The 27,338-nt window shown below is 48.7% G+C and overlaps 1 protein-coding gene across 1 annotated transcript in view; it reads right to left on the minus strand.

The window, feature by feature from the left end:
* GABBR2 (gamma-aminobutyric acid type B receptor subunit 2) overlaps nt 1–27,338 on the minus strand; it is a 344,696-nt gene that overhangs the window by 41,185 nt on the left and 276,173 nt on the right. Inside the window, exons 12-13 of the mRNA XM_054509321.2 lie at nt 22,209–22,316; nt 14,166–14,288 (exon numbers count right to left, since the gene is read on the minus strand). Of these exons, the coding sequence (XP_054365296.2) occupies nt 14,166–14,288; nt 22,209–22,316 (231 nt within the window). The remainder of the gene's footprint in view (nt 1–14,165; nt 14,289–22,208; nt 22,317–27,338) is intronic.

Here is a 27,338-nt window from a genome sequence, read left to right on the forward strand (position 1 = left end):
AACCACAAATGTAGCCTATCTTTAAGACCATTGAAAAATCTTCCTCCCCCACCTTTAAAATATTACTTATTTTTCTTGTCAGTATCAACATATTTACCCAATAATTTAAGCCAGCTGCTGAGCAACTGCATCACCTGGTCAAGAGATCGCCAAAGCTGAAAAGAAGCATGCCAGGGAGGCGTGCCATTCATTCATTCATTCATGCATGCATGCATTCCTTTGCTCATCATTCACGTGTCCATTTAACCAACATATATTAAGCACCTACTATGTACCTGCCAGGCCCTATGCTAGGCTTTGGGGGTAGAGCACTGAGCAAGACAGGCAAGGGCCCGATTTCATGGAGCTCACATTCTAGTGGAGGAAGACAAAAACAGAGGAGGGAGTGAAGGATAAATAATGTGATGGAAAAACAGGATGAGGTGAGACAGAATGTTGGGGGCCATGTATGGTTTGTTAGTTAACGTGTCGATACTTCCCAAATCGATCTACAAATTCAAAGCAACCCTTATGAGAATCCTAACAGTCTTTTTTGCAAACGTGGAAAAACTGATCCTATAATTCTAATGGAATCAAGGGACCCTGAATAGTCAAAACAGTCTTGAAAAAGAATAATGAAGTTGCAGGATTTATACTTCCCAATTTCAAAGCTTACCATAAGCGATAATAATCAAGACAGTGTGGTGTTGGCATAAGGACAGACATGTAGATGGATGGAATAAAATTGAGAATCCAGAAATAAACCATACATCAATGGTAAATTGATTTTGTATAGGGGTTAGAAGACTATTCAATGGGGGAAAGAATATTCTTTTTAACAAATTGTCCTTGGACAACTAGATATCCACATACAAAAGAAATAATTTGTACCATTACCTCACACTGTATAAAAAGTTAACTCAAAACAAATAGAATGAAAAGAAAAACCCAGATAGAATGCTTAAATGTAAAATTAATACTATAAAACTCTTAGAAGAAGACATTAGTATAATAAATCTTCATGACCCCAGATCAGGCAATGGTTTCTGAGTTATGATATCTAAAATACAAACAGCCAAAGAAAAAATAGATAAACTGAACGTCATCAAAATTAAAAATGTTTTGGGCGCCTGGGTGGCTCAGTCGTTAAGCGTCTGCCTTTGGCTCAGGTCATGATCCCAGGGTCCTGGGATCGAGTCCCACATCGGGCTCCCTGCTCGGGAGGAAGCCCGCTTCTCCCTCTCCCACTCCCCCTGCTTGTGTTCCTGCTCTCGCTATCTATCAAATAAATAAATAAAATCTTTAAAAAAAATTAAAAATGTTTTTGCATGTCACAGGACAATACTAATGAAGTGAAATGTCAACCCACAGAATGGGAGAAAATATTCACAAATTGTATACCTGATAAGGATCTAGTAGTATCCAGAATACATAAAGAACTCCTACAAATCAACAACGAAAAGACAAATAATCAAAAATGGGCAAAGGACTTGAAGAGTTATTTCTCCAAGGAAGATATACAAATGGCCAACATGCACATGAAAAGATGCTCACCATAATTAGTTATTTGGTAATAATTCTCTTCAAAACCCCAATGAGATACCACTTCAGACCCAGTAGGATGGCTATAACCAAAAGGGCAGATAAATAAAATTTTTGGCAACAATGCGGAGACATTGAAACCCTCATACACTGCTGGGAAAGAAAAATGGTGCAGCCACCGTGTTCCTAAAAATGTTAAGCAGCATTTTATATGACCCAGCAATTCTACTGTGCGTGTGCGTGTGCGTGTGTGTGTACCCAAGAGAACTGAAAACATATGTTTATACAAAAACTTGTACACGGATGTCCACAGCAGCATTATTCATAATAGCCAGAATGTGGTAAGAACCCAAATATCCATTAACTGATGAACGGACAACTAAATGTGTTTATCCATAGAAGGGAATATTTTCAGCCATAAAAGGAGTGAAGAGCTGACAGGCGCTACAACATGGAGGAACCTGAAAAACCTTATGCTAAGTAAAAGAAGCCAGACCCAAAAGGCCGCATGTTGTACGATCCCACTGATGTGACCTGTCCAGAGCAGGCAAATCCATGAAACACAAAGTAGATTAGTGGTTGCCAGGGGCTGGAGGGAAGGGGAAATCTGGGGTGATGGGCCAAAGGAGAGGGCTTTATTCTGGGGATGATGAAATAGTTCTGGAATTAGATAGTGGGGATGTTCACACAGTCTTATGAATGTATTAAAAGCCACCATGGCATACGTTTTAAAACTGAATTTTATGCATCTAAATTACATCTCAAAATAGACCATCAAACATAAATCTCTCTGCTGTGTGGAGAATGGCTTGCAAGTGACAACGAGTGGGAGCAGGGAGCCCGCTTAGAAACTTGTGATAACAACAATAAACAACAACTCAGTGCCTTCCACTTAATCACACCTCTTGGGCACTGTGTCGACAGCGGCCTTGCCTCATAGCGCCCCCTCCTGGGAGGCCAGACACTGAGCAGGTGATGGTGCTTTAGGCCTCGGTGGTAGCCGTGGAGGTGGACAGAGCGGTGGGTTAGGAGAGGGTTTGGCAGTAGTAGAGTCTGCAGGATTAGTACAAAACCTCTCAGAGAATATCCCACTGATGTCCTCATACAGTTGTTCTAAGGCTGAGTTCATTCAATTATTCAATTACTATTCTTCGTTGAGTGTGTACTATGTGCTGGGCATTTTTCCAGGTGCTGCGGATCCAGCAGTGACTAAAAGACAACACTTCCTCCTGCCACGTCCTTGCACAGCTCACATTCTAGGATGGGGCAGTGTTTGTTACAGCAACAGGAAGTTGGATGGAATGTGCTGGACTCATTCCTATAGCATGTACTATAGCCACTGTACTGTATACAGAGAACCCTGTATGTCAGCACCTGGTTCTCTCTCCCCTAGGCACATAGTAGGACTGCTCTTCCCTGCCCCACTGAACTCAGGCATGCACTGTTAACATGCTCTTCCCACTAAAACATGCGCGGAAATGACATGTGATCCTCGGGAGTGGGAGCTCTAAAAGTCAGTGCACGCTTTACCATGTACTCTTTCCCTTTGCCACAGAAACTGCCCCACCAGCTGAGTCCTGGAGTTAGGACCCTATGGGAGAAGCTGTAGTTGGCTCTTGATGGACAAGTACTCAGATGAGTAAAGAGTATTATTTTTAGTGCAGAGTTTGTTTGTTTTTTTGTTTTTTTCCTGCCATAGCAAAACCTCTCACACCCTAACTAATACAGGTTCTCTCTTACTTTTTTATCCTCTGGGGGCCATTAAATCCAAACTCAGTCCTGGCTCCTACTTTAGAAAAGGAAGCCCAGTCTCTCAGTACTGTCACTTAAACTTTAAACTGAGAATCTGGAGGCCTGTGTCAGAGAGGAGATACCGTTGGCGACAACCCCCTGCGTATGTATGTCTCTGTGTGTATCTAATCTTGCCCACCGGCCTGTGCGGTCCTTAAGGGAGCCTGAGCAGGACACACAGTGGCTCCCCACCCCTCCCCCCAAATGCTGAAGGAACACCCAGGTGACACATAGAGTACGAAGAGTAAGTTGTCTGGCATTTTCCCCACTAAAAAGAGGGAAGGTCTCTGTGGGTGCAACAGCTGATGTTTCTGCCGACATGGATGTGTGGGGTTGGGGAAAAAAATCACCAAAATCTAAAGGCTCCTTTTGCTCAAGAACTGGAATGGTTTTACCAAGACACACAGTGGTCAGAAGATGCCAGTATCACAGACAATTTTCCAGCCATTCTGTTCCAGGTGTTTGAGAATTTCTAGTAAACAGATCATTACCCCCCGCCCCCCCCCAGCAGCGCCACCTGGTCCGGGAGGGACCAGAGTATTTCTAGCCTCAGGGCTGTGCCCTGATTTGGTGGCTCTGTGTCTTTTGCTTTGTGTCCTGAGGGGCCTCTGGAAGTGCCTCCCGAAGGCAAAAGGGAAGCCGACAAGGAAGATGAGATAGACTAATCTCTCATCTATCTAAGATGCCTTCTTTTTTTTTTTTTTTAAAGATTTTGTTTATTTAGTTGAGAGAGAGAATGAGATAGAGAGAGAGCATGAGAAGGGGGAGGGTCAGAGTGAGAAGCAGACTCCCCGCCGAGCAGGGAGCCCGATGTGGGACTCGATCCCAGGACTCGGGGATCATGACCCGAGCCAAAGGCAGTCGCTTAACCGACTGAGCCACCCAGGCGCCCTCTAAGATGCCTTCTGATGATACAAGATGTTCCAGAAATGCGGCTGTGGCCAGCAGAGTCCGTCTGTCCACACATGGGGCCTGCAGTGCTGACTGCAACTGGGGCTGAGCCGGGACCCATGCCAGAAGGCGAGTGTCTGTGGACATCCTTCAATACTTCTCTGGCATATTATTCCAATTAAATCTTGCTCGGCATTCTCATTTTAATAACTTAATCTGGAATTTACACCTTGCCTGCTCTCCCAAAGGGCCTGAGGCAGCACATAATAAAAGCCCCAACACAACAGGACAGTTAAAAATAAAGACACATGATTGAAAGCGAGATAATCCTCCAGGAACCTGAGATAAGATGGTTATTGCAGCCAGAGTGTTGAATTTGGTCTCCTACTTTCTGGCAGCCAAGGTTAAAAAGAAAACGGAGTGGCTTATTCAGTTACGACTGCCTGATCGAAGGAAGGAAGTAGATTCAAGTTCACTGGGAGAGCACAACCCATTTCCTGGCGCTAAATTCTGTAAGGATCTAGCCTGTGGATCTTCATCTCAGGGGCACTAAGTCACAAACTGAACAACAGTCCTTTAGAGAAGATGCTGAATCATTCTTCAATTGGCAGCTTTAGCCCCATAAGTGGGCCCTTGATAAAAGGTGAGAGTGTAATATTAAATTAAATTGCAACTCAGCAAAGACATTTCTTGGAGAAGCCGGCTTAATGGGCCCAGACAGATGGGTTGAATTTGGACATATGGAGGCAATGGGGAGAGAGTTCCAGGTGGAGGAAACAATTTATTCAATAAATATTTACTGACTACTTACTCTGAGCCAGGCCCTGCCAGTGAGTAGGTACTGGGGACACACAGATGGCCTTGCCCTCCGAGGAGGTCACAGACCTGGGGGGCCAGGTGCACAGACAGTCAGTTATCAGTGTTGTGACTGGAATGAGGGGGCAAACGGGAGAAGGGGCCTAGGCAGACACATCCAAGGCAGTCTGCATGTTCCAAAGCCTCCTGGAGAAGATGCTTTCCAGCTGCCTCTTGAAGGTCAAATAGGAAATTTTTGCATGAAGATGGCATTTTGGGGTGCTCAGGAGAGTGTTCTGGGTAGAAAGAATAGCACGTACAAAGGTGTGGGGGAAGAGAGAGTGTGATGTGTTGGAGGAGCGCCGATCATTCAGGGTAGCTGAGCACAAGGAGTAAGGAGGGGCTCACAGATGGGGAGGCAAATGAAGTCAGAACGTTGAGGACCTCCGGGCCTGCTAAGGAGTGTGGGCTTCATCCTCTAGCTGATGGGGAGGATTTGAACCGGGAGAACGAACTGGCTAGAAGCTCAGATTGTGTAGCTGTCTCCGGTGAGTAGTCAGACTCTGCCAGAGGTCCTCGTGGGGTCCCACTCCCCTGCCTGGAGTTGGTTCGAATCTGGCCGGGGCCCCAGCCATCCAGGACCCCATGGATGACTATGGATGATAAAGACCTGTCCCACAGTCCAGGGCTGGCAGTGATGACCCATTGCTTGGAATGTGACCCTTTGCATCAAAGCTTTGGACCACCAGGCCACCTGTGAGCAACCCACAGAGCAGAGTGGACCCTGATGCTTAGCACTACCCTCACCCTGGCCATTCTGGTATCTATTTCGTTTCTTTCTTTTTTTTTTTTTAAGATTTTATTTATTTATTTGTCAGAGAAAGCAGGAGAGAGAGAGCACAAGCAGGGGGAGCTGCAGACAGAGGGAGAAGCAGGCTCCCTGCTGAGCAAGGACCCGGATGCAGGACTCGATTCCCAGGACCCTGGGATCAGGACTGGAGCTGAAGGCAGACGCTTAATAGACTGAGCCACCCAGGCGTCCCAGTATTTCTTTATTTCAAAATGAATAGTGTGAGATGGAACTTGGACAAGCTTTATAAGGATACCAGATGTTTCCAGAAAGTATGTGCTCTATGATTGGATTTTTTTTGCAGAGCAACTGTGGAGGGAGTGTAGAAGATAAGACTTAAAATTATTTAAAACTCTATGTATTTGCCTCTTCCAATATCTGTTGCCATAGAAACATACTGGAATAAGCCACCAGTTTCAAAGCCAAGTGTAGTCTATGACTTTTAAAGCCCTGGGTTTGCTTCCGCAAAAAGGATGGTAAAAGCATGGAACGTGGAGGGAAGTTTGAAATACCCCTCCGTTCCAGACTGCCCTTAACTTGATTACTGCCCAAATGGCCAGAAAGCCACAGAACCCAGAGTGCTGGGAATTCTCGATGTGGGCGGCTTGCAGCCTGTGGAGACAGCCTTTCACCATTTCCATAAATAAACACCACACACATGGCTCCCATGGGTGCCTGGACTGCACACGATTCCACCTCTTGTTGCAACCTGCCTGGGAGCAGATGGGGGATGTCTTTAGGGAGGGCAGGTGGTCTCAGGATGTTGCCTCAGTGGCTGTCCTGAGGCTCTGTGGGGTGTTCAACATTCAGCGACCTTTAGTGCTGTCCGCCATTTTCTCTTCACTTCCAAACCATTTCAGAGCGGTCAAGTGGAAGTGTAAGAGGTGGCCTGGTGTAGAAGGAAGGCTTGGGGAAAAAACCCAAACAACCCTTCCACTAGATTCATAGGCTATCTTCACAGCATTAGTACACACTGCTCTTACTTGAGGGGGAAATTATCTCAAATTATTTTCCTGAAAAGAAAAACATCCCATATGGGTGTGTGTGTATGGATACATATACACAGTGTCAATTCTTGGTTTTCATCTTAACTTGATCTAAAAGCAGCATTTGACACACTTGATTGAAACTTCCTTCTTGAAACACTTTCTTCACTTGGTCTCCTAGACACCAGACTCACCTGGTTTTCTTCCTATCTCGGTGGCTTCTCCTTCTAGGTCCTTTGCTGTTTCTCTCCCACCTTCCTGATGTCCAAACACTGGAGTGACTGAGGGTCTGTCCTTGGTCCCCTTCCCTTCTCCATCTGTATGCCCCACCCCTCATCCAAGCACCATCTTAGTGCTCTCATCCAAGGTTTTCAGTGCCATCTATATTTTGACCATATCCAAGTTCCCATCTCAGGCTTACATGTTTCCCCAGACTCCAGACCCATGTATATAACACCTACTCACTATCACCACTAGTAGAGTAGTACTCAAAAATGAGTGTTTTCCCTTTTTCTCGAGAATACAAATCATAGTTAAAAAACCCCTTTTAGCATCCTTGGCAGATTTACCCACACCTGCTCTATCTGAAATGCAGAAACAGCCAATCTTCCCATCAGATGCCGCAAAGCAGAGGGAGGGAGGGCTGAGATGCAGTGTGGGAGCACTAAGCCCGGGGCCAAGTAAGGGGGTGCACCTGTCGGTCCTTGCCTTGGTCTGTGGCACTTGTCTCAGAGCTCCCCCTCCTTCAAATGCCCACTGTGCATAGGCACCTCTCTCTCCTGGCTACTCCCTTCCTTCCTGACCACCACTTCAAAATTCCCTTCCCAGGCTTCTTCTGTCCCCATCAGTGCTCTGTGGTTGCTCAGGCTCTAGTCAGGACATCTTCACTTCTTACTGCACCCAGTCCCTGGGTGATTATACTCATTCCCACAGCTTCCATCCTTGATGTGTTAACTGCCCTCCGTCCCCATCTCTGTCACTGGACAAACTACTCCTTTGTGCTCCAGGACTCTGTATTCAATCTTTTGAGCCCCTCTGCCCAGAAGTGAGACCCTCACATTCCCTCCCAAACCTGCTCCTTATTCTGCACCCTGCCTCAGTGAACAGGACTGCCATCCACCACCCAGAGATCTGGGCATTGCCCTTGCTGCCTCCCTGTCCCACCCCTTAGAGTCAATCAATCACCGAGTCTTGTCATATCTGCTTCCTTAATCTCTCTCAAAGCCATCCACTTCTTCCTGTTCCCACTGCAACTGCCCTGCTTTAGGTCACCATCAGCTCCTGCCCGGATTATAGCAAAAACCATCTCTGAGCCATCTCTGGGCCTCCAGCCTCGCCCCTCCATCTGTTCTCACCATGCAGCCACGGCAAACTTGATCATGTCACTTCCCTGATTGAATGTCTTTAATTTTGAAGTTTAAACTCCTCTGTTTAGCACATAATGTCCCTAACAACCAGGCTCTGACCACATCTTCATTTGTCTTTCCTGTCACCTCCCCAAAGTCACCCTTGGCTTTGGCCAGCAGAACTATTTCAAACTATTTCATACACACACACAGGCACTCTCTTTGAGAAAAAAGTAATATACTAACATCATTAATATAGTGAGAAAGTGGGTACTTTCCCTCTAAGATTGGGAATAAGGTTGGAATGTCCCCTTCTCACCATTCCTATTCAAGATTGTACTTGGAGCCCTAGCTAATACAAATATTAGACAAAAAAGGAAATAAAAGTTATACAGTTTGGGAAGGAAGAAATAAAATTATCTCTTTGCAGTTGACATGACTGTCAATGTAGAAAGTTCCAAAGAGTCAAAAAAAACCAAAACCAAAAACAAAAAAACCCCACAAAAACCTCTTGGAACTAATAAGCAATTATATAGCAACGTTGTAGGACATAGGTTAGTATACAAAAGTCAATTGCTTTCCAATATGCCAGAAATGAGTGACTGGAATTTGAAATTAAAGATACACCACCATTTGCATTTTTACCAAAAGCTAAATAAAATTCTTAGGTATAAATCTAGCAAAATATGTATAAGATCTATGTGAGGAGATCTACAAAACTCAGATAAAAGAAATCAGAGAAGATCTAAATAAATGGGGACACATTCCATGTTCATGGATAGGAAGATTCAATACTGTTAAGCTATCCGTTCTTTTCAACTTGGTCTATAGATTCAACACAATCCCAAACAAAATCCCAGCAAGGCATTTAACAAACTGATTCTAAGGTTTATGTGGAGAGGCAAAAGGCCCAGAATAGCCAATACAATATTGAAGAAGAATAAAGTTGGAAAGTGGACATATTTGACTCCCAGACTTACTATAAACCTACAGTAATCAGAACAATGTGGTATTGGCAAAAGAACAGACAAATAGATGAATGGAAAGGAATAGAGAGTCCAGAAATAGACCCATACAAATATAGTCGACTGATCTATGACAAAGACCCAAAAGGCAATGGAGAAAGAATAGTATTTTTGATAAATGGTACTGGAACAACTAGACATTCACATGCATAAAAATGAATCTAGAAAATGACCTTGTATCTTTTCACAGAAGTTAACTCAAAATGGACCATAGACCTGAATGTAAAATGCAAAGCTCTAAAACTTCTGAAAGATAACAGAAGAAAATCTAGGTGACCTTGAGTTCGGAAATGAGTGTTTAGACTTGGCACTGAAAACATGCTCAACGGAAGAAAAAAAAAAGATAGGTTGGACTTCATTAAAATAAACAATTTGTGTTTTGCAAAAGACCATGTTAAAAGAATGAAAAAACAAGATACAGACTGGGAGCAAAGATTCACAAAACGTGTTTGATAAAAGACTTGCATCCAAAATATACAAAGAACTTTTAAAACTCAACAAGAAGACAATCTAATTAAAAAGCAAGTAAAAGACTTAAACAGACATCTCACTAAAGAAGATGGCAAATAAGCACATGAAAAGGTGTGCCACATCACACATCATTAAGGAAATGTGAATTAAAATAAAAATCTGATATCACTTCGTACCTGTAGAATAGCTAAAATCCAGAACACTGACAACACCAAATGCTGATGAGGATGTTGAGCAACAGAAATTCTCATTCACTGCTGACGGGAATGCAAAATGGTAGAGCCATTTGCAAGACAGTTTGGCAGTTTTTTACAAAGCTAAACAAAGATTTTGCATATGATCTAGTGATGGTGCTCTTAGTTATTTACCCAAATGAGTTGAAAACTTATGTCCACACAAAACCCTACACAAAAATGGTTATAGCAGCTTTATTCATAATTGCCAGAACTTGGAAGCAACCAAGATGTCCTCTGATGGGCAACAGATAAACTGTGGTCCATCCATACAATGGAATATTATTCAGTGATAAAAAGAGATGAGCGATCATGCCACGAAAAGACATGAAGGAACCTTCAATTCGTATTGCTAAGTTGAAGACATCAGTCTGAAAAGGCTACCTAGCATATGATGCCAACTATATGACATTTTGGAAAGGGCAAAACTATGGTGACAACAAAAAGCTCAGTGGTTGCCAGGGGCTGGTGGAGTACTGAGGGCATTTAGGACAGTGAAACCCTTCTGTATGACACTGTAATGGCGGATCCATGACTTTTGCATTTGGCAAAACCTACGGAATGTGCAACAGAAAGTGAACCCCACCTAGCCATAAATTATGGACTTTAGTAAATAATAATGAATCAATATTGGTTCATCAATTGTAACAAATGCACTACACAACGCAACATGTTAATAATAGAAGAAACTGTGGGGTATGGAGTGGGGTGTATATGGAAACTCTCTGTGCTTTCTGTTAATTTTTCCTGTAAACCAAAACCTGCCCTAAGCAACAAAGCCTATTAAGTATACACTTTAAAAAATGATACATATCACACATTCAGAATAGTACCTGGCATATAACAAGTGCTATATAAATATTTATTGCATGGAAATGAGTAAGGGTGCAGAGCTGGGATATCTCCAATAGGACTCCAGAATCAGATTTTCATTCTCCGGACACTTACACGCACTCTCACCGGGAGAATCTCCTCCACGGGTCCGTCCTGTTATTTGCCAACTCTTCATCCTATTTACTTCTAATCGCTAATAGAATCTACGCGATCTAAAGTGCTCCCGCTTATTTGTCTGTGTGTTTACTATCTGCCCCCCAACTAGCCTGTGGGTGCCATGAGATCGGGGGCCAGGGCGCCTGTGCTTGCCTCTGTCTCCCCAGCAGAAGACATGTGCAGGGGTGCTGGCTGGGCAGTGTGTGTTTGGGGAGGGGGTCTCTGTGACGTGGTTCTGTCCTGGAGAAGCTGGCGGTCCAGTGAGAGCAGGGGCAGGGATGCACGCAGTGGAGCTGAACAGCACGCTAAGTGTCCCGACAGGGGAGTGTCGGGAAGCTAGGCACAGCAGTGGGGAGGAACAAGAGCTTAAATCTGGTGGAGCCAGGGAACTCAGGGACACATCCCTGTAGAGATAACCCAGGGGCCTGGAACTGAAGTTCATTTACTTGTCAGAGACTGTTCTGGAAGGGGGAACAGCATGGGCAAAGGCTGGAAAGCGTAACACAGAGCAAGGCCTATGACTAGAATCCTGGGATGTTCAGAGCATCCAGAGCGTCCGGAGCAACCAAATGCGTCCATTTGGTAGGGCGGTAGGGACAGACCACAAAGGTCTTTGGTCACTTCTTCCCCAAGCAGAGACTTTCTCTCTCACTGGGGGCCCTGGACAAAACAGCCCCTTGAAGGACAATTTAGGACACCTCATCCCCTGGGCACACTGTTCAACCACCACGCCGTGTCCGACGGAGGAGGGCCGGAGAGAAATCAACTGGCTGCCTGGTGCTGCTTGGTGGGAAAATGACAATAAGGTCGACAAAGCAAAGGGTTCTGCTGCCATGGCAACAGCATGACAGGGCAACCCTAAAAATAAGAGGAGGAAAAGAGGAGCAGGCCAGAAAAGGTTCACAGAGAAATCTCAGCAGATACCTGGAGGGAAACTGAGACAGAGTGTCTGGGCTGAAAGCCAGGGAGCTGGCTGTCCTCCAGGCCTCACCTTGGAAAGTCTGGATGCCCCTTGGCAGGAACGTCCCCTCCCCAGACTCAGTTTCCTCATCTACGCAGTGGGGCATTTCCATGGCCCCCCTCGGCTCCTCTGTTTGAGACCCGTTGCCCTGGAAGGTGGTGCATGGGCCAGGGTTCTCTGCACAGAGCCACCGAGAGCCTCCGCACTTACTTCAGAAAGGAAGGAAGAAAGGTAAGGTCAGTGATAGCAAACTGTCACTTACGCTAATCCGACTGCACAAGGTTGATCTCCTTTAAAGGGTCCAGGGGGACTGGCTTCCCGGGTCCACTTCCCGGAGTCTGCTGACTCAGGCCGACGCCAGCCCTGCGGCCTCTCCGTGCCACAGCCAGAGTGTGGGGGACCCCTGGTGCATACTTGGCCTCCACCTTAACCTTGAGTGGAGGTGGCAGCGGCTCGTCTCTCCAGCCACCCCACCCCGGCAAGGCTGTGAGCCAGTGGACGGGTCTGGCCTCCGTCCACCCGCCCAGCTCCAGTTCTTCAGGCCAGCTCTGCGCACCTCGCTTTCTCCCTCCCTGACATCCTGGGCCTTCGGTCTGGCCGGCGCTCTAACCCGAGCCCTCACCCGCACAAAGTGAAAGCACTTCCCTGCCCACTTCACAGATCTGTGCCTACGGCCAAGGTCTGTGAGAGGCCCTAAAAACTGCAAAGCGCCATCTGTGTGCTGAAAGGCAGGGAGGGGAGTGTGTGAGAGGGTAGTTAGTGGTGTTGCCACTAACCTGCTAGGTAGCCTTGGGTCACTTAAAGAATCTCTTTGGGCTTCTGTTTGCTCATCACTAAAATGGGGCTAAGGGGGGGGGCACCTGCAGTACAGTTACTGTGAGGATTCCGCGAGTTAACGCGCAGAGCTGGCTACCACCACCATTGCTGTTGCGGTTATCGGCGTTAGGGTTGGTGATGAGCAACCCCCGGGCCTCCCTAGCCCAGAGGCCCACCTAGCCATGACAGTTCTTCCTCCTGTTGACACCCCGTCCGGATTTCCAACTCCTGGCGGTGGAAGAGGAAGTCTCCAGGGTGGAGTGGGGTGGGGCAGGACAGCTCCTTTGCCAACTGTGGGTCATGAGTAGTGACCAGGCGTCACCTCCCCTCTGGAGCCTGTCTGCCCCAGTGACCTCCTGCCCCCTCGGCCCACGGGTACAGCCCGCGTCTGGGCCTTCCTCCTCGGCAGTCCTGGCCGTGCCTGCCTGGAGTCCTGCTCCCTCCCGAAGTGAGGCTGAAGGCCGGGAGACAGAGGCCCCGGCCCTAAGGCTGTCTCCTACATCTGCACGGGCAGGAAGGGGCATTCTCTGCCCCGGCACTGGCTTTCTGACTTCTCCCTGTGCTGGGTAAACCCTCTATCTGTTCCCCTGCAAATGAAGCTGGGCTTCTTATTTGCTAGAAAACCATCTTGTCCAGAAGGGTAAAAACCTCTGTCCCCAGTGCATAAAATGACCAATTCCACATTAGCTTAAGAATCCACACTACATTCCACAAAAAGATTTCTCTAATAATGCGGACACCGGTTCTCTCGGTAGAATTTGCTACACCATATGGAGATCAGGATGCACGGCGCACGCCATTCAAGCCCGGCCCTCTCCCATGAAGGCAGGTTTAACTGTTCTAAGAGCAAGGCAACAAAACCACAACTTCCAAAGGGTCTTGAACTTCCCTAATCTGGAGCATCCTGGGAAGACCAGTGTGAGAAGAGGGTAAGGCTGAACGCAAGACTGTTAAAATATATACTTTTATGTAATTTTATGTAAGGTTCTTTATTTTAACAGAACTCCTCACTTCGAAAATCACATAGTAACTAGAAGGAGCTACCAGAATGTTTACTCCCAAGTAGCACTCCTTAGGGAACTTGCTTAAAAGGAGGTTGAAATTCAATGTATTTCTGGATGGATGAATCCTATAAATGCGGGCTTTGACAACGGGCAGAAAATATACTCATTTAAATGGCCTAACATTTCTTATTTCTGCATATATTAATATCACTAGACAATTCTTTCACTGTGCTTTCCCCAGGAGTGAAGACTTTCTATTTGGCCTTTCTGGAATGTGTCTCAAATGGAACAAAACAGAACTAAATGAGGAGTTTCTGATGGGGAATGTGGGCCCACGTGGAGCTGTGAAGATTCCCCTGGAACAACCTTGATTTCGTCTTAAGCAGCGCCCTTGGGGCGGTCAGGGCGACGTGCTGCCTCCCTGTCCCAGAATGTCTGGGAGCAGCGTCCCCGCGGGCCTCCCTCCTGCTGCCGTGGGCACTTACCTCCATGCTGTACCTCTCCACCGTCCTCCTCAGAGGATCTACAGCCTGCCAGCAAATCAGGATGCACAAGTCGATCAGCAGCATGCCCCCAACAATCACCAGCAGCTTCTGGTCCTTGATGATCTGCAGGGAGGGCAGGGCCAGAAGGCAGCAGACATGAGAGAGCTTCCCCACCAGCAGCTAAGGGGCGGGCTCAGGGGTTTCAGAATCTCTCGAGACTCTCCAACACCCACAGGAGAAATCCAGCCACACTCCTTTGCTTGGCATTCAAGGCCTCTCATGAGCTTGGCTGGACCACTCCCCAGACACATATGTGCACACACTTAGGTTTGAGGACTCCTAGTTTCTGGACCTGCTGTGACTTTCACCGTTCCACCCAAACTCCCACCCCCAGGCCTTTCTAGGTGCCAGTTCTGTTGTCTGAGACATTCTATTCTTTATGTCTGGCAAACTCCTAATGATCTTTAAAGATCCAGATCCTTGTCACTTCTTCCACGAAGTCCCCTCTAACTCCCACAGGAGAATTAATTACTCCTATAGCACTTTGTTCACATACTTAGCCGGAGAAGTCATAGTTACTACTATTAGAAGAACAAGGAGAAGAACAGCTACTATTTAGTGAACATGTACTCTGTGCCTGCCTCTAGGCTGATTAATGGGTTACATATATTATCTCTAATAAAGACAGATACTATTATTATTGCCATTAAAAAAAAGATTTATTTATTTTAGACACAGAGAGAGAGAGAGTACGAGCAGAGGAGGCAAGAGGAGAAAGAGGATCTCAACTAGACTCCACGCCGACTGCGGAGCCCAACACGGGGCTTGAACTCACGACCCCGAGATCATGACCTGAGCCAAAACCAAGAGTCGAACGCTCAACTGACTGAGCCACCCAAGTGCCCCTAATTATTCCCATTTTATGGATGAAGAAACTGAGGTTTGTGAGGGGCTAAATAACTTGCTCAATGTCACACAGCTAGTATGAGGTGAAGTCCAGATTTGAACCATGCTCTGCCTTTCTCCAAAGTCCACACCCTCCGACACTTACAGCAGCGACCAGATGCTATAGCGACCAGATGCTATAGTGTTTTATTCTATCCTCCTCAAGAAACTGGGGAGCCCCTGACAGAAGGGAAGCTGATTTTATTTTTTTGTGCACCCTCAGCAGGGCCTGGCAAGCCGTAGGCACTTAAAGGTTTGATGGATCCAATTGAGGTGAAGGAATATTAAAAAAAAAAAGAAAGAAATATAATTTCCATCCCTCTTTGCAGCCTGGGATGTCTTAATTACATGGTGAAACTCCCACCCCATTTTATGTCTATTTGACAGGGACTGGCCTGGGGACAAACACGGCCAGCTCCAGAGATAACCTGTATTTCATTCATGGCACGGTTATGTGCCTCCTCCCCCAGCAGCGAACGTGATGAAGTCGTTCTGGAAGACACTATAGAAAAACAAACAAAACGGAGGCAGAAGCTTAAGAAATATCACCAGGTCCAGCTTTTAATGATTAAAGCCATTTTCAAAGGAGAAATAGGAACTCAAGAGGCCTCTGTGTTGCCGAATTGTAAAAGAACAGGAAAATATTGCTGAGTTCCTGCCAAAGAGATCAAATCCACCAAAACTGCTTTATGTGGAGGCTGGGCACTGGCAAAGCCGCCTCTTTTGAGATTTTCCAGAGGCATCCAGGGAACCCCTGATGCTTTGCAGAAATCCTACTTAACCCTTGCCCTCTGGGGAGCTAGGCAACTCCCTGCTAGCCTTAAGGAAGTGGGGCAAAAGGAAGACTTGCCCAAGGAGCTCAGGACATGGAGGACAGGCTGGAAGGGGCCTCTCTACTTAATGCTCCCCCGGGGCTGTTTGAGCCCCCAGGCACGTGCCCACACTGTGCCTGACCCTGGAAGTTCCTTCTCCCACGTTCCTGCTGGTACCCCCCTACCCTGACCTCAACACTGAGCCCGAGCAGCTGCTCCTCAGGGATCCCAGGCATGCCCTGCACCAGGTGCGGGCTGCAGCCGTGTTCCGGTCAGCGAGGAGGTAGGGACCAACTAGTCTCCCCTCTGTGCCCTGGCGCCTTGTACAGAGGCTGGCTCTCAGACGTTCCTGGAGAATGTTTGGGGAATGAATGAATGAGCCTCAGGAAGAAGCCAGGAGAAAGGGGCACTGTAAAGTCAAGGTCCCTGCCTCCTGCCCGGGGCTCGGGTCCTACTTCCCATGGGACTCCTGTTGCTCTAGCTTCTTACCCTCCTCATCTGACAGCCCCCAAACCCTTCGGGGCACACACCTTCGTCTCCTTGTCCTCGCTACAAGGCTGGGGGACAGTCACTGGAGTTTATGGCCACACTCATTGCCTTTGGAGACCCAGTGACAGTTGCACCTTCACGTTTATTTGTGTGATCATTTGGTTTGTGTCTCTCCTCCCTTCTGGGCTGTGAACTCCGTGTGACTTGGTTTTGCTCATCACTGTATTCTTAGAGCCTGGCTGAGGCCTGGCAGAGAAAAAACGCCCCCTAAGCTCTGGTCGATGATGATGGCCTAAGAAAACATGCCCCGAGCACCCACTCCGTGCCGGGCCTTGTGCTGGGCATCAGAGATGCAGAGAAGGACAGACACCGTTGTTGCCCTCCAGGGGCCCCGAAGGTTGGGAGGAGAGGCAGACTTGCGTTGGATGAATCCAAGAGGGTGCGGGGAGGTGATGAGGTGGCTTCACGGAGGAGTTGCTGGAGGCCACTGGGGAGAAGGGACGTCAGACAGAGGAAGCAGCTGGAAGAGCTGAGGGGCTGGGTCAGGGGAGTGACCGCATCATGTCACCCCTGGTTCAGGATTCTCCTGTGACTCCCCATCACCTGGGTGATAAATCCAGCCAAACTCCTTTGCTTGACATTCAAGGTCTTTCCCGAGTTTGGCCTGACTACTCCCCAAACACAAACATGGTCTTGTTAATGCTTAGCCACTCCCGAGTCTCTGGCTGAGTTGTGATTTTTTTCCCTCCAGATCTTTGTAGGTGCTGGTTCTTTTGTCTGAAACGCCCTGGTCTTTCTGTGAGGGGTTCTGTGTGAGTGGGGTGGGTGGGGTGGCTGGAGAGGGGGTTAGCTGGAGGGGGAAAGCCTGCATGACACTGGAAAGGGGCCCCTACATGGGGCTGCTGGAGGTTGAAGCATCATGATGGGGAGTTCTCTGCAACATGGAAGGGTAGAGCCGAGGAGGGGAGCCTGCAATAGGAGGCCAGTTAGGAGTTGGTGCAGGCGTCCTGGTGAGCAGGGAGGAGGCTCGATTCAGAGTAGTGACTATCATGATGGTCAGGAAGATGATGGTGCCACAAATACCAGGCAGGTGGAGTTGCTGGGTTCAGCCTCTGAGTTCTCTCTCCTTCCCCAAACCTCCCCCACCAGCAAGGGTCGTCACCTCCAGATCCCCTGAGACAACAGATCTATGACTCTTCACGGTCTACCTTCCAGGAAGCAGTGACCTTGAACATGCTCAGCACTGATTATCATGTCGGTGCACACTGATGCCATCACGTTGAGCGCTCTCTCTGAAGCCAGGAGCTTACTAGCGCTCCAGTCTCAGTGGGTGTAAAGGCATACAGTAATAATGATTCAGCTCAGGTTCTGGAATTAGATTTGAGTGTGAATCTTACTAATGAGCTATGTGGCCTTGGGTAAGTTTCTTAGCTCATCTACAAAATGGGGGCACTAATCACATAAACTGTCTTAGATTACCAAAGTCTGGTTTATTATAACTGTTCAACGGCTGTCGGCTATTATTACTAAATGTCACTTTCGATCGTTGTTTAGAGCAGGGATCAGCAAACTATGGATTTGGCCCACTGTTTGTTTTTGAAAATAAAGTTTTATTGGAACACAGCCATATCCATTCATTTATGTATTTGTCTATGGCTGCTTTCATTCTCCAACAGCAAGAGTTTAGTGGTTACAACAGCAATTCAACAGCCGGCAAAGTCCATATTTGGCTATCTGGCTTTTTACAGAAAAAGTTGTCTGATTCCTGAAAAGAGCATTGGTTTATTTCTTCAGAAATAGAGCATTGGTTTATTTCTTCAAGAGACTTTAGATATTTTGCTGATTCAGACTGGCCTTCTGCTAGGACCAACTCATTGCCTAGTCTCAAGGACACCATTCCAGGGGAGTACAGAGTGAACGGTGCCCCAGGAGTTGGGCAATGCATATCACTCAGACGACTGGTGCTCTCCGGTGAAGCTGCTGAAAGCTCTCTCTTGGCATTTTGCTGAAGTTGAGCCCACAGGAAGGTCTGTCCCCATGTTACCGTCTGCAACAGTATTACCAAGTCACATGTGAACTTGCTTTTTTTTTTAATTAACAAAATTTTTAAAAGTAATTTCTACAACCGACATGTGGCCCAAACTCACTACCCCGAGATCAAGAGTTGCCTGCTTCACTGACTGAGCCAGCTAGGCGCCCCTGTAGTGAACTTGCATTGTCCTCCAAAAAAATATCTGCCTCCAGAACAAAAGATCTCATCTCTGCTCTTGTCTCAATGTCTCTATTTGGTCCTATTAAGATGCAGACTAAAGACTGTAGTAAGTCTTCCAATTCAAGATTTTATGATTGAGCTTTAGAAAAAAAACAGTAACATGCCATAAAAACACCAGATTTGGAAGCATTAAGTCCCCACATGTCACTATGTCCTTTAATAGGCTTCTCTTCCTCTAATGTCTTTAAAAATGTGGCCATATGGGGTGAAGTTTGTGTTATGTGTGTTGGGGAGGGCATGCCATTGTGAGTTGGGGGAGGAGGAGGCACGAGCCAGGGAAGGAAGAGAAGGATAAAAAGACTATGAAAACAAGTATATATTGCATTTGCAAACTTATGTAAATCCAGTAAACATGTCAGTAAAAAAAATGAAAGGACCCATCTTAAAAAAAAGAGTCTAAACTTTAAAAGAAACCAATAAAACAAGACAACAACAATAAAAACCAACCTTGGCTAGCTACATAAAGGGTTGGACTCGTGGAGAATTTAATTCCAGTTTTGACCTGTACTTCCACAACCCTTTTAAGACAATCTGGTTCCCTGACTTGGGGATTTTAAGGTATAAATTTCTCTTCTACACCTTTAACCTCCTCTTCTTTGTTGATAAGGGATGGTCGGTGGCAGCACTGCAAACCTGTTCTGGAATAACTAGAAAGCAAAACTAGAACAAAAAGTTTCTCCCCCTGGGATGGTGTGTTCATCTAGCCTTAGTCGTTTTCGGACCAGACAAAACTGGTGACCAAATCTTGTACTCAAAGCCTTTGGCAGTTTCTCAGACAAGCCCCTTCCCAGGGCCCCTGGCCCACCGCCAGCCTGAGTTCCAGCTGCCTTGCTCTGGCCCCCCAGAAGGTGTGGCCACACCACAGCCCCGCCCCCTGCAGAGCTCTCGGATGACTGAACTCCCCAAGTCTTCCCTGACATGGTTTGTCAATTGTTGCCAGACAACTGGGAGTCTTCTTGCTCAGCGATCACATGAGTAATGGAAAACAAGGGCCGGTTCTTTATTACTGATGACAATATGGATGAATCACATATTGACACAAAGGAATCAACACTGTGATTCTTTGAAGCCAGGATGGAGTTGTTATAAATGGCAGAGCAATTCTAATCACAGCCACCACGCAGGAGGGGCCCTAGAAGTCACTTGGTCCCTTGGTGCGCTCCCACTTTGGCTTGCATCTGCATGGCTGGGGGTGCTGGTGAGAGAAGGCAGGATCCTGGGCTCCACCCCAGGATCCTGATTCTTAGGGCTAGGGTGGGGCTTGAAAATCTGCATTTCTTCTCTCTCTCTCTTTTTTTTTTTTTTTTTAAGATTTTATTTATTTATTTGTCAGAGAGAGAGAGAGCGCGAGAGCAGGAACACAAGCAGGGGGAGTGGGAGAGGGAGAAGCAGGCTTCCTGCTAAGAAGGGAGTCCAACGCAGGGCTCGATCCCAGGACCCTGGGATCATGACCCGAGCGAAGGCAGATGCTTAACCAAGTGAGCCACCCAGGTGCCTCTCTGCGTTCTCTTTAAAAGTAGGCTCCATGCCCAGTGTGGAACCCAACGTGGGGCCCCAACTTACGACCCTGAGAACAAGACCTGAGCTGAGATCAAGAGTCGGATGCTCAACTGACTGAGCCCCCCAGACAACCCGAGAATCGGCATTTCGAACAAGCTCCCGGGTGAGGCCTACAATGCTGCTGGTCCAGCGCACACTCGGAGTAGCTCTGATCTAGACCAGAGGTCTTCCGCTCTGGCTGTGTATTAGTATCACCTGGGAAAGTCCTAAAAGCTCCTGATGCTCAGTTCCAGCCCCAGAGAAGTGGTTTCACATGGCTTGGGTTGGGTTACTTCTTGGAGTTTTCAAAAGCTCCCGTTTGCTTGAAATGTGCAGTCAGGACTGAGAAGGACTGGGGGGCCATGCTTCTCATTTTACAGAGGGAAGGGAGTTGTCATAAATGCTGCTGAGGCCCATGAGGGAGGGCCCTTCAGGTGAGCACAGGTAGTGGGTGGCAGAGACTGACTCTTTCCTCCCTCTAAATGCAGCCTGCAGTTTCCCTGAGGTGGTCCAGGTAGGGGGCAGGGGGCAGAACAGAGAGGACAGTCCTCCCTCATCCGGACAGCAGCTCCTAAAGCAGCCCCGGCAGGTGGAGGGGCTGATGAGTGAGTGGTGCCACTGGGCACCGGGCAGAACCACAGCCCAGGAGACAGTACCATTTCAATATGGCCCCATTTCACAGATAAGGAAATGGAGGCCCTGAAAGAGGAAGACGTCTGCTCAAAGACCCACGGCAGGTCAGATGCTCCAGGGGGCGGAACAAGAGGGGCGGCTGCTGCAGTGGGATCAACCCCTCGAGTCCGTGTGGGGGAAGGATGCACGCATGCCTCCTGTGCACCAGATGTGGCCGGGGGCGGGGGAACCGCCACATGGTCCCCTGGGGGAGTACGGCACCCACGTCAAGGGCGCTGCCGGAGGGAACGTTCCGGATCTGGGGCCTTTGAAAAACCCACAAAAGCCCCCTAGGAGAGTCTAAAGGGTGTGCTTAACCAGGCCTAGCAAGCGCCATGGCAGCTCCTTCCATCGCTCCAAGCTCCAACTCCAGAGGGTTCGGAAACCTTGGGATGGGGATGACAGGGAAACAGCTCAGGCTTGCAAAGGAGAGAAGCAGCCCAGCACACCATCTCTCCCAGGCGGGGCAGCTGGCCCGCTGCAGGCCTGAGCCGGGGGACGCTGTGCCTTTGAAGGCAGTTTGAAGTTCTGAATATTATGACGGACTCCACGTGTTGCTGGGCTGGCCAGAGGGCCTTCAAAGTCATGAGACTCGTCTTTTTCTCTAGAAGCATGGGAAGAACTGTGCCACCAGAAGAGTTAACACGACAGTGGTGGAGAGAGTTTCTCTAGGATTACATCCTAAGAGTCAAGTCGAGTCAACATTCTGGTTACACGTAACCACATGGGTGGCAAACGCTCTCTACCCACACCAAGGCCGGGCCCCTGTTCTCTCAGGGCCTCTGTGAAAATGGAAGCATTACATTTGGTCTGTGTCCTGTTTCACTCCCCTCTTGTAAGGGCTCCTCACTGCCCACAAGTTAAAGTTCAGATTCCTTTCTGTGGCTCGTCTCGTACCCTGTCCTGGCAAACACCATGTCCTGGCCGCAATGAGCCTTTGCCAGCTCTGGGAACACACCCAGTCCCTCCCCAGGCCTCCATGCGTGCAGCTCCCTCTACAGGCCTCTGCCTAGCTAACCCCCACTCATCCTCCAGGTCTCAGCACTGGGGGCACTTCCTACATGAAGCCTTCCCTGAGTGCTTGTACCCCCAATGCCCCTAGACATTTCCAGCCAGCCTTTACCACTGTGTGTTGTAAATGCTTTGTTAGCTGTTTGATTTCACTAGGAGGCTGAAGGTGCTGGGGATGGGCACTGTGTGTAGCTTGAATCCCCAGCAAATAGCCCAGGGCTAAGCACATTGTAGGTGCCTAATAATATTTGCTAAATAAACGCCAAGTGAACATTGCAAACATCCTGAAACAGGAGTGATTACCTTCTTCTTCATTTTCACATTTTTGAAGATGGCGTGGACCCTCCATGTCTTTGCAAACATTGCCCCAAAGGCGGTTGTGTAGCCCACGGTGAGAATCCAGGTCCTGACCTAGAGGCCATGAGAAAACAGAGACATTAACAACTCCTAGGTGGACTGACCTCACCATTTATGAGCATGTCCCAACAGGGAGATTCTAGGTGATGTCTATCTTACATTCTGTAGAGTTTTACTATCATCAAGAGTCCTTCAATCACATCTCAATTTGATAGACAGTTCTGTCAGCCACTCTCTAGACCCAGGGCCCTGGGCACAGGGGCCTGTGAGGTTCAAATTCTGCCTTCCATGGGCCCACAGCCCAGAGGGAGCCAGTCACAGAAGAGGCACAGAGGCGCCCAGGAGCACTGAGGGGTCACTGAGGGACTACAGACCAGCCTTCTGGTCTTCCCCCCTCCTTCCCTTCCTTCTTTAGAGCCTTTTAGATGAGGAGACAGATCTGCAGAGGTGAACATAATCGCTGACTTCCTGTCTCCTCACCTGAGTCCGTAGGAGACCAGATGGCCCCAGGAACCTCTTCAATGGGACTCCCAGCTCCCGGGTTGTGGGCAGCAGATAGGGGAGGGCACTGAACCACAGGGGCTGAGACTGGGCAGGAGAACCAGCCTGCTGTGGTCCTTCTCCAGGGCTCAGCAAATCCACCACTCTGGAGGAGCATGGCAAGACTCAGCCAGAGCTGGCCCCAGGGACACCTTGCTGGCAGCTGCACCCAGGCCAGCTCCAGACCATTGCAGGGGCTGTTCAGTTCGGGAGGAAGACCGGAACAGAAGGGCCATGACCTTCCTGCTCCCATTAGGGGCCTGCCTCCTTGGGTCTTGGGAGAAGAGAGAAGCAAATGCTGCCTGGGTCCTACCATCCAGCCCCATCTGCCATGGTTGCTGTGTGGTTCCTACTGCACTGTGTGACCCCAGAGTCTGGATACTCAGCACCAGGCCAGCCTGGCCCCTGAGCCCACCATTGGACCTTAGGTTCCTGCTCAGACTAAGGCCCTATCTGGCTCTCACCTAATCCCCAGGATTAAATGTCTCCTGATCCCCAGCCCTGCATTGGTGACAGACAGGCTGGACCCCTGCAGGCTGGGATGGATGGCCACCATCTGTTAGGTCGTGGGGGCATCCTGGATGCCGATTCCCTGGCTGGCCTGCCGTCACGGCCAGACCCCAGCCTCTCCAGATTCCCCCCTCACCGGCTGGTCTGGATACCCTCCCAAACTGAGCAGACTTGCCTAGCTCCAGGCTGTGTGTCACGGAGTCCTAGGGCCTCCTGCTCACTGGGATGAGAAAGCCATGTGGCTGTGAGCTTCGATTCTGGGCTTTGGTCTTTCCTCCGCTCTCCCTCAGCTCTGTTGTGCTAAGTTCCCTTGGAAAGATCCGCCCCCCCCACCCCCCCACCTCAGCTGAACACAGCAGGAAGGTGAAGGGAGTAGGAGAAAGAGGGAGACAGCCAGGCTGGAGTGGACAGGTGAGGCCCTCCGTGCCCCGAGGAATCGGACACAACAGGTGTGCCTGGCCACACCCTGCCCCTCCAGCCCAGGGTGCCTCAGCCTGTGTAGGAAGTTCCTAGAAATGCTCCCAGCCGACTTCCTGCATGGAGTACCTTCACTCTGCCCTTCTAGCAACTTGGCTCTCTAGCCTCCAGTTTCCAGAGACAGAACATGTCCCCTTTCCATTTTATTTGTTTTTTTTTTAAAGGTTTTATTTATTTATTTGACAGAGAGAGACACAGTGAGAGAGGGGGCACAAGCAGGGGGAGTGGGAGAGGGAGAAGCAGGCTTCCCGCTGAGCAGGGAGCCCAATGCAGGGCTCGATCCCAGGACCCTGGGATCATGACCTGAGCTGAAGGCAGACGCTTAACGACTGAGCCACCCAGGCTCCCCTCCATTTTATTTGTGAAAGCAGGACCTGGCTGAGAAGATGGCGAGGCCGGCCCCCTAAGGAAGGACAAGAGCATCACAGTGATTGCTCAGGTCTGAATGCTGACAATGGGACAGGTGGAGACGTCACTTTTTTTTTTTTTTTTTTTAATTTCAAAAGCAAGGATAACTCAGACAGGCAAGAATGAATCACAGTACTTTAGAGAAGGCACCGGAGGGCCACATTATTACCCATATTATAATCCAACAATGCAAGAAAAGTGAACACAACAGGCGGGGAGGAATAATAATGCCCAATTATTGGGAATTTAGACCTGAGCTTAATCCAAGACCAGCTCACAAATCTGTAGTCTGTCAGGGTTGCATAGGACCTTACAGATCATTCATTCATTCATTCATTCATTCATCTGTTCACTTGATAAGTATTATTAGGCTGGAGGTTAAGTGTATAAAGATAAAAACAACAAATAAAACAACAATAACAAAACAGAGTGGTTTTTTTTTTGAGCCACCAGTTGAGTGAGAAAACCACTTTGCAGATGAAGAAACTCAGAGACTCAGGGCATTTAAGACATTTCTCTGAACCACGGCACACAGCCGCAGAGCTGAGCCTGGAACCCAAAGCCTTGCCCCCCGCCCCCTCTCCCCTACATCCTGCTGCCTCCTCCTCAGATAGAGGTTCCTACTCCGAAGCTGGTTCATCCACACCCAGGAGTCAGCTGTCAAAGGGACAGGACACACAGGGCGAGGGGCGCAGGCTAGCCCACACACCCGTAATGCTAACAGGTCGGCAGGAATGTTAAGACAATGGCTTCCAAGTGTTTTGGCCATGTTCTCCTATCAGAAAGAACAACTTGAAACATGAACATAAAAGGCAACGTGGACATTTGAAAAAGGATGGTAGGGGATGAAATCGTCTCATTTGATTTTTATGTGGCCAACAAAGATCTCTTATTTTGGGTGGAAATGTCACTCCAGCGTGCTTAGCATTCTTAGAGTTGCTCTGACTTATGTTTTCTTTGAAGTAATGATTTCTGGGCCACTTGCCTGTTTTTGTAAGGCTAAATTCATTAAGACTCAATACTATAAATTAGTTACACCTTGATAATACAAACCTAACCTGGCATCTGGAAACAGCAACATGTTGCCATAAATGGAAAGCGAAGAATGGCTGAGGGGGCCTGGGCAGGAAAGGGTTAATGGAGCATGCTCCCGACCCTGTCCTTAGGAGGGCCTGCTGGCCAGATTGACCCTTGGCTGGCGTCTGGGAACTTGGATTTGGGGACAGTTCCCACCGTCCCCTCAGTGATAAGAGTGACTCTTGGCCGGAGCTGTTTGGGCCAACACCACGGTTTATGCTGCACGCCTGCTTTCCTTCCGGGACCCTGGAATTTTGGTACGTGCTGAGCAGAGGGGGCCCAGGTGACCTGTCCCCAACAAAAATCCCTTGGATGGCGTCTCACACGTGTTGTCGCCAGTCACTGCTGGGGGACTCAGGGTGTCCCGTGTGATCTGCTGGGAGAGGCCCGTGGAAGCCCCGGCCTGGTTTCCCGTGGACTTTGCCCCATGTGCCTTTACCCCCTGTGGATTCTGCTCTATATTCTTTCTTTGTAATAAATCGCTGCTGTGAGTACGACCATGTGCTGAGTCCCCTAGTGAATCGCTGAACTGGGGGTGGCCTTGGAGTCCCTTGGCACACACCCCACTGTCGTCTGGCGTCATGGATCGATCAACCACACGGTTCTCTGGAGAGTTCCTTCATCTGACGACTGGACACTGCACCAGGGCTCCAGGGCCATTCCAAGTATTACACCTTAGTAAAGCTGAATTTCTTTCATATTTTTCTATATAAAAACCAAAAATAAATAAAAGCTATATTCTTGCGCGAGACGATCCCAGCAGGTCACCTCACACACTGTGGTGTTCATGCCATTTAAAGACAGCCCCACAGACCAGGATGAAACAACACTGGAGGAAAGAACTCTGAAAGCGGGACAATGGGACCCCCACCGGCAGAGCTGCCCACCACGGGCTGGCTGGGCCCAGGGTCTTCACTGAGCGGGGCGGGACCTCTGCAAAAGGGATGTTATTTCTCTTCCCACTCCTCCACCATCTCTTTGAGATGGAAATGGACTCTCTTTGCCTCTAAGGGCTCTCCCCGGGTTATTTCCCCCACTCTCAGGCGTCAACTACTTTCTCTGTGCTGACAAGTCCCTTACATCTTTCCCAGCTTCTGTCTCTCTCCTGAGCTCCGACCTGCATATGGCCCTGTCACCAGAGACCTAGGTGATACCTAGCTGTGTCATAAAACTTCATACTCCACAGCCAAAGTTGAGCCCGTTGGCTCTTCCTCTGAGCAGCTCTATTTCCTCCCAACTCAGGGAGTGGTGCCATTATCCACGCCATCCACTGTCACCCCAGTTAAGGACCTGGAAGTCTTCTCCCTTGGGGAATCCTCCCCACCGCCACTCTCCTCTCCACCCGCTAAGCCTGGCTTCTGCCTCACTTTCTGCCCAGACCATGCTTTGCCCTTCCTTGTGTCTGAGAGGCGAGGCCCCGTGCCCGCACCTCCTGGGCTCCCTCGCCCTCTGGCTTTCGGCTGGACTTGGAAGGTTCCATCAGGAGAGTGGAGGGTGCCAGGAGAGAGAAGATGGAGTGTGTGCTCCCTGCTGCCGCTGTTTCGGAGCTGTATCTCTGGCCGAAGCTGGGTCTGTTCACATGGCTCAGGCCCTCTCTGGGTTCTGGAAAACACTCCTCTCTCGATCCCTTCCGGCATAGGAGTAAAAGGGCTTCCTGTGGTTGCTAGTCCCCAGGTGCTTCGACCCCCATGTTTGTTTCCTTAACCTTCCTGCACCCCAGGAGCTAGTCCCTCCACTAGAGCCTCTCTGTATGACCCACGGTGGCAGACTCTGTCCTGCCAGGCAACGCCTGATGGCCATCTTACTGCACGTCTCTTGCTGTACACCCCCTCCTCCGTGTACTCATGTTGCCACCTGGGTCAGTCATGACAAGCAGGGCTCCAGAGTCAGGCTGACAGGGGTTCAAGTCCTGGCTTTGTCACTTGCTGTCGATGCGAACCTGGGCAGGTCGTGTAATGTCTTTGCGCCTTGATTTCCTCATCTGTGAAATGGGAACAGTGGTGCCTCTTTCTTCATAGAATGGTTGTAAGGATTAGATGAACGAAGGTGTGTGAGGGGCTGAGG

The sequence above is a fragment of the Mirounga angustirostris genome, unplaced genomic scaffold (assembly GCF_029215605.1).
Source record: "Mirounga angustirostris isolate CCGP_5_RB_7025 unplaced genomic scaffold, mMirAng1.0.hap1 SCAF_15, whole genome shotgun sequence".
Taxonomy (NCBI): domain Eukaryota; kingdom Metazoa; phylum Chordata; class Mammalia; order Carnivora; family Phocidae; genus Mirounga; species Mirounga angustirostris.